Source organism: Mustela nigripes, unplaced genomic scaffold (genome assembly GCF_022355385.1).
Source record: "Mustela nigripes isolate SB6536 unplaced genomic scaffold, MUSNIG.SB6536 HiC_scaffold_1128, whole genome shotgun sequence".
In the NCBI taxonomy this organism is placed as follows: Eukaryota; Metazoa; Chordata; class Mammalia; order Carnivora; family Mustelidae; genus Mustela; species Mustela nigripes.
This window is the reverse complement of record NW_026740535.1, coordinates 1-7,991: the sequence shown is the minus strand read 5'-3', so window position 1 is coordinate 7,991 and position 7,991 is coordinate 1. Positions and strand designations below refer to the sequence as shown.

At 39.5% G+C, this 7,991-nt stretch overlaps 1 protein-coding gene across 1 annotated transcript; it reads left to right on the top strand.

Moving 5' to 3' along the window:
• Positions 1-556: 556 nt before the first annotated feature.
• Positions 557-7,982, top strand: LOC132008799 (complement component receptor 1-like protein; the record flags this gene model as incomplete). The annotated part of the gene is made up of 2 exons (XM_059387340.1): positions 557-784; positions 7,803-7,982. Coding segments are annotated over 2 exons (408 nt in total), but the record flags the coding sequence as incomplete, so codon positions are not given.
• Between the last annotated feature and the right edge of the window lie 9 nt (positions 7,983-7,991).

The window sequence follows — 7,991 nt, the reverse complement described above, 5'->3', positions numbered from 1 at the left end:
TTCACTCATTGTGATGGCATTACTATAACCATCTGTTTTGGTTTTGAGTATATCAAGAAAAGATTAGATAGTGATAGACAGTGATAGACAAATAGTAAATGTATAATATATTTTGAAAGATTTCTCTGGTATGAAGATCCTTGATGTCACAAAGCATTTTCTCTACTTTGAACTTAAAATAGTATTTTATATAGAGTAGGTCCTCAAAAAGTCCAGTTGAATTAATAGATAATTTTCTTATTAAATGGGTGATTTTCTTCTCAATGGGCTTAAGAAGATTTTTGTCTATTTAAAAGAAAGAGCTCTCAGTTATTCAGAAGCCTTCACTCTCCCAGGAGTTCAGGATGATTAAGTCCCTTCTGGGCTTTGATTTCAGTGTCATTTTATTTAGAAGCATCTCAGCAGAGACCTTATATACTTACTTTGTGGTTCATACTCTCCTTGAAAGTTAATTATTTAATGGGCAACACAGTCACAGCATCCCGTAATTGAGGAATCAACTCAGATTAAAATATCAACATTTTCATGTAACTTATAGCACTTGGGTTTTTTCCAGGTATCTTTTGTCCAAGTCCTCCCTCTATCCTTAATGGGCAGCACACTGGACCTTCTCAGGGAGACTTTCCCTATGGAAAGGAAATAAATTACACGTGTGACAACAACCCAGCCAGAGGGATGAACTTCAGCCTCATTGGGGAGAGCACCCTCCGCTGCACAAGTGACGATGAAGGGAACGGGATTTGGAGCGGCCCTGCCCCTCGCTGCGAACTTGCTGGTCCTGCAGGTCAGTGCATATTGCCCTATGTCCCATCTAGATCAGAATATCTGGGTGAGAACCTCCCTATTTCTATTGGTACAGTCATTTTGGCTTGGGAACTTGACTTTCTTGTAAAAGTAAGGCACACAGAATTACCTACTGGAAGAATGGAAGCTGGGTTCTAGATGTGCCTTGCTGTGTCCCAACTGGTGGTACTCTGATGGCCCTTCCCGCTGGGTTAAGGAGTGTGGGACAGTGACAAGAGAAGGAGGGAGACAGTGGGAAGAATCAGTGAGGCCCAGACTTTACAGAGACCATTTTCAAGCACTAAAAACAAATGCCAAAGAAAACACTCTGTCATACCATCTCTATTACAAGTTGTATTTTGGGGCACCTGCGTGGCTTAGTGGGTGGAGTGGCTGATTCATGATCTGGGCTCAGGTCTTGATCTCAGGGTTGTGAGTTCAGCCCCACATCGAGCTCCCTAATGGACATGGAGCTCCTGTTGTATTTCTATTGGATAGATGTGTGTGCTGAGCAAAAAGCACATGTTGATGACTATATTTTACTTTAGATTTGATGCGATGGAAATAACTAAAGAAATTCCAAGGCAGGCATTTGTATTGCTTTTGTTCCTTCTAAGGAATGTTTTGTTGACCCTTCATCTCACTTTTAGCAACAGGCACTCAAGATGGCCTAGAGAAGTGAAATTCAAGGTTGTGCTCTTGGCAACTCCTTCTTTTTACATATTTTTACATATTATCTGGCATTAAATGACAATACCTGACAATCCGGGGCTCATTCATGGTTGTGCTTTTCCACACCAGCTCTGTGTGCCAATAAGGACAGACAGGGCCAAAGTGGTCCTTTGTAGAACCTGGTGGTACTCTATGTGATGCAGTTTGCAGGTAGAGAATATGGGTGATCCTGTTTAAAGGCTGAAGGTCTACATTTAAAGAATCACTTTGCCACGGATGGTAAATAAGTAGTGCTTTGGGACCTGCCAGCTTTGGGTCTTCCTGATTAGCAAAGCATTTAAAATGTTTATTTTCCATTCATCTGTTGATGGACATCTAGGCTCTTTCCATAGTTTGGCTAATGTGGACATTGCTGCTATAAACATTCAAATGAACGTGCCCCTTCAGATCACTGCATTTGTATCTTTAAGGTAAATAGCTGTTATTGCAATTGCTGAGTCAGAGGGTAGCTCTATTTCCAACTTTTTCAGGAAGCTCCATACTGTTTTCCAGAGTGGTTGCAACAGCTCGCATTCCCACCAAGAAAGCAGGAGGTTTCCCCTTTCTTCACATCCTCACCATCCTTATGTCATTTCCAGCCAGGTTAATTTTAGCCATTCTGACTGGTGTGAGGTGGTATGTCAATGTGGTTTTGATTTGTATTTCCCTGATGTCGAGTGATGTTGAGCACTTTGTCTTGTGTCTATTGGCCATCTGGATGTCTTCTTTGCAGAAATGTCAGTTCCTGTCTTCTGCCCATTTCTTGATTGGGGTATTTGTTCTTTGGGTGTTGGCAGATTTTGGATACCAGCCCTTTGTCTGATAGGTCATTTGCAAATATCTTCTCCCATTCTGTCAGTTGTCTTTTGGTTTTGTTGCCTGTTTCCTTTGCTGCGCAAACTTTTTGATCTTGATGACGTCCCAATAGTTCATTTTTGCCCTTACTTCCCTTGCCTTTGGTGATGTCCCTAGGAAGAAGTTGCCGTGGCTGAGGTCAAAGAGGTGGCTGCCTGTTTTCTCCTCAAGGATTTTGATGGATTCCTCTCTCACATTGAGGTCTTTCATCCATGTTGAGTCTATTGTTGTGTGTGGTGTAAAGAAATGGTCCAGTTTCATTCTTCTGCATGTGGCTGTCCAATTTTGCCAACACCATTTGTTGAAGAGGCTGTCTTTTTTCCATTGGACATTCTTTTCTGCTTTGTCAAAGATTAGTTGACCATAGAGTTGAGGGTCCATTTCTGGGCTCTCTATTCTGTTCCATTGACCTATGTGTCTGTTTTTGTGCCAGTGCCATACTGTCTTGATGATGATAGCTTTGTAATAGAGCTTGAAATCTGGAATTGTGATGCTACCAACTTCGGTTTCCTTTTCAACAATCCTCTGGCAATTCAAGGTCTCTTCTGCTTCCATATAAATTTTAGGATTATTTGTTCCATTTCTTTGAAAAAAGTTGATGGTATCTTGATAGGGATTGCATTAAATGTGTAGACTTCTCTAGGTAGCATAGACATTTTCACAATATTTGTTCTTCCAATCCATGAGTATGGAATGTTTTTCCATTCTCTTCGTGTCTTCATCAATTTCTTTCATGAGTACTTTATAGTTTCCTGAGCACAGATTCTTTACCTCTCTGGTTAGGTTTATTCCTAGGTATCTGATGGTTTTGGGGTACAATGGTAAATGGGATCGACTCCTTAATTTCTCTTTCTTCTGTCTTGTTGTTGGTGTATAGAAATGCAAATGATTTCTCTACACCGATTTTATATTCTGACTCTTCACTGAATTTCTATATGAGTTGTGACAGTTTTAGACTGGAGTCTTTTGGGTTTCCCACATAAAATATCATATCATCTGCAAAGAGTGAGAGTTTGACTTCTTTGTTGATTCAGATGACTTTTATTTCTCTTTGTTATCTGATTGCTGAGGCTAGGACTTCAAGTACTATACTGAATTGCAGTGGTGAGAGTGGATAGTGATGCTGTGTTGCTGACCTTAGTGGAAAAGCTCTCAGTTTTTCCCCATTGAGAATGATATTTGCTGTGGGTTTTTCATAGATGGCTTTTATGATATTGAGGTATGTACCCTCTATCCTACACTGTGAAGAGTTTTCATCAAGGAAGTATGCTGTACTTTGTCAAATGCTTTTTCAGCATCTGTTGAGAGTATCTTATGGTTCTTGTTCTTTCTTTTATTAATGTATTATATCACATTAACTCATTTGCATATGTAGAACCAAACTTGCACCCCAGGGATCAATCCCATCTGGTCATGGTGAATAATCTTTTTAATGTACTCTTGGATCTTATTAGTTAGGATCTTGTTGAGAATCTTAGCGTCCATATTCATCAGGGATATTGGTCTGAAATTCTCCTTTTTTGATGAGGTCATTGTCTGGTTTGGGGATCAAGGTAGTTTTGGCTTCATAGAGTCTGAAAGTTTTCCTTCTGTTTCTATTTTTTGAAACACCTTCAAGAGAATAGGTACTATTTCTTCTTTGAATGTTTCCTTGTAAAATTTCCCCATGAATCCATCAGGTCCTGGACTCTTATTTTTGGGAGGTTTTTGATCACTGCTTCAATCCCATTACTAGTCTATTCAGGTTGTCAGTTTCTTCTTGTTTCAGTCTTGCAAGTTTATAGGCTTCCAAAATGCACCCATTTCTTCTAGGTTGCTTAACTTATTGGCCATACCTGTTGATAATGATTTCTGATGATTGTTTCTACTTCCTTGTTGTTAGTGGTGATCTCTTCCCTTTCATTCGTAATTTTATTAATTTGGGTCCTTTTTCTTTTCTTTTGGATTTGTCTGGCCAGTGGTTTATCTATTTTATTAATTCTTTCAAAGAACCAGCTTCTAGTTTTGATGATGTGATACCTAATTCATTGATCTCTGCTCTAATCTTAATTATTTCCCTTCTCCTGCATGGACTAGGCTTAATTTTTGTTGATTCTCCAGTTCTTTAAGGCTCTCCAATGAAGACATGCAAATGGCTAACAGACACATGAAAAAATGTTCATCATCATTAGCCATCAGGGAAATTCAAATCAAAACTACCTTGAGATACTACCTTACACCAGTTAGAATGGCAAAAATTAACAAGGCAAGAAACAACAAATGTTGGAGAGGATATACAGAAAGGGGAACCCTCTAACACTCCTCTTGGTAGGAGTGCAAGTTGGTGCAGCCACTTTGGAAAACCGTTTGGAGGTTCCTCAAAAAATTAAAAATAGACCTACCCTAAGACCCAGCAATTACATTACTAGGTTGTTTACCCCAAAGATACAGGTGTAATGAAAAGAAGGGCCATAGGTACTGTAATGTTCATAGCAGCAATGTCCACAACAGCCAAACTGTGGAAAGAAACAAGATGTCCTTCAACAGATGAATGGATAAAGAAGATATGGTCCATATGGGGGGGGGGGGGGGGGGGAAAAACAGGAGAGAGGGGGGGCCCCGGGGAGAAAACGGGGGGTTTTAGGGGGGGTGGGGGGAGGGGATGGGTTGGCCCAGTGATGGATATTAAGGAGGGCACGAATTGCATGGAGTACTGGGTGTTATAGGTAAACAGTGAATCTTGGAACACTACATCAAAAAGTAATAAAGTACTGTACAGTGACTAAATAATATAATAGAAAGATTTTTTTAAGGTAAATGCAAATGTATGCTCTGACTGAGCATTTTACTCCTGGTACTGACTCAAAAGAAATTAAAGCATCTGATCACACAGAGACTTGGGCATGGATTTTTAAAATGGCTTTATTTCTACTAGCCAACAACTAGAAATAATCTAAGTGGCATTCAACAGCCAATTAGGCAAATCAAATTTAAGTATATCTGTACAAGGGATTATCACCCAGCAAAAGAAGAAATACTTTTTATATATGATATATGCAACAAGCTGAGTGAATCTCAAAAATAATCATTCTGTATAAAAGCTAGACCAATGAAACGGCGGGGGGGGGGAGTACGAACCAAGTGAGTTGGTTTATATGAAATTCTAAAAGATCAAATCAATCTGAAATAAGAAGAAGCAGGCAAGAGATGGCCTACAGAAGGAGGTAGAGAGACAGATGGATTATAAAGTAAAATGAGAAAACTGTTGGAGTGATGGAAATGTTTGTTATCTTGATTGTGGAAATGGTTTCATGGTGCACACGTGTCACTTTCATCACGTTATATACTTTAAATATTATTCAACTATTGTATCTAATATATCCTAAAGCTATGAAGAGTTTTTTTTTTAAATGAACTATAGTAGGTGTTGAGTTTATGGCGTTCATATTAATATACTTCCTAGAATTTGAGGGATTGGCAATGAAGGAGGAAAAGGAAACCAGATCAGTCTTTCTCTAGTGAAGGCTCATATGTTTCTTTCTATTTCAGCTATTATCCCAATTTACATTTTTACTTCTACCTCACAGTAAGAAGAAGACCCTCACAGTAAGAAGAAGGTTCAAATTCTGTTCTCTAGGAATCCAGTTTCTAAAATTATACATTAATATCTCTTGTATTAGTTTCTTATTGCTACTCTAACAAATACCACAAACTAAATGGCTTATAATAATGGAAATTTATTCTCTTACAGTTCCAGAGATCAAATTCTCAAATGGGTCTGTAGGACTGTGTTTCTTCTAGAGGGTCCAAGGGAGATTAGGTTTCCCAGCTCTTTTCTCTGGAAGAGAAAAGAGCTGCATACTTTGGCTCATGGCTCTCTTTCTCTACCTTCAAAGCCAGCACTGTAATGTCTTTAAATCTCCTTCATCTGTCTTGGATCCTTCACCTCCCTCTTTTAAGGACTTTTGTGAGGTAAAATTTGCAAGCTTCAGGGATTGGGGCATGGATGTCTTTGGGAGTTCATGGTTTAGGCAACCACATATTTCTACAGATTTTCAAAATCTTAGTGGAGCCTGCTGATGGAATCCATTACCATTAGAGTCCAGCTTAGTAGCAAATGGTTGTAGCCCAGCAGCAGCAAGCAGTAGGCAGGGTGTACACTGAATATGGCTAACGTGAGCATAAAATATATGTAGAATCTAAAAAAATAAACATGATAGAACAAAAGAAGGAAAGAAGTAAATGGAGTGAGCATTTTCTATGTTTCTTGCATGCTGGGAAATAACAATTGTTCATTGCACATTAACTTGGTAAAAATGCATGTCATCTTTAAAGGAGCTATAAAAGAGTGTGTATCAAATAATCTAATAAGAAGAAATAACAATAGGGACTCCTGGGTGGTTCAGGTGGTTGAGTGTCCAACTCCTGATTTCGGATGAATTCAGGTGCTACTCGGCACAGAGTCTGCTTGAGATTGTCTCTCTCTCTCCCTCTCACTGTGCCCCTCCTCCTGCTTACTCATGCTCTCTCTCTCTTGCTCGCTAGCTCTCTCTCTGTAAATAAATAAATAAAATCTTTTCTTATACTCAAAATGAAGGCAAAAGAGAAGAGCATAAGGAACATAGGAAAGGAAGGACAAATAAAAAATAAGATGATAGATCTAATCATGAATATATCAACAACTATGGTAAAATAAATAGACAATTCCACTTTACAGATAAAGATTAGTGGAGTGCTTCATTTCCCAAACCATCAGCTGATGTGCCCTGGGAACCTCCAGGATCTCAGAGGAGATCCATGGGCTATTTTACATTTTGGGTAGAACAACAATTCTGGGTATTTCTCAGATACTGTGCAACCACTGGCTCCCAATAGGCCTTGGCTACATTCGCTTGCAGTAAAGTTATTATTTATTTATTTTTCGGTAGGTCCCTCTTGGTGACAACAAATCTTTGCAAAACTGGGCTTTTAGCAGTGGCTGTGATAAAAGTATCAAAGACAATTTTTGTAGAATAAGAAATGAGGTGATGGATTACAATTCAATTCTATGGTTTGAGAAGCTGAGCAGTGCTCAGCATCCCACTATGAAGAATGGTGGACAGGGTCGCCTCAGTTGGTGAAGTGGCTGATTTCAGTTCAGGTCATGAGATCAGATTCCTGGGATCAAGACCTGCATTGGGCTCAGCACTCAGCAGGGAGTCTGCTTGAGATTCTCTCTCCCTCTGCCCCTCTCCCACTCATGCATGCTCACTCCATCTCTCTCTCTTGCTCTCTCTCAAAATAAATAAATAAATAAAGCTTTAGAACAAAATGAAAAGCTCATGTCTATGTTCACTAGTAAGAGATGCAAACATTTTACCATTATTAAGATGTTCTGTTTCTTTGATCGCATCTATGAAGCACACTGGAGAAAAAGAGGAAGTAAATAGAAGTTTCTCCATTAACTTGTATGTCATTTTGGTCTTGGCCTCCAGGTCAGTGCAAAGCCCCAGAACACCTTCCATTCGCCAAGTTGGCAAATGCTACGGACAAGTCTGAGTATCCCATTGGGACATCTCTGAAGTATGAGTGCCGTCCTGGTTACTCTGGGAGAGGGTTCTTTATCACCTGCCTCTCCAACTCGGTCTGGTCAAGCGCCAAAGACAAGTGTCAGCGTAAGTACC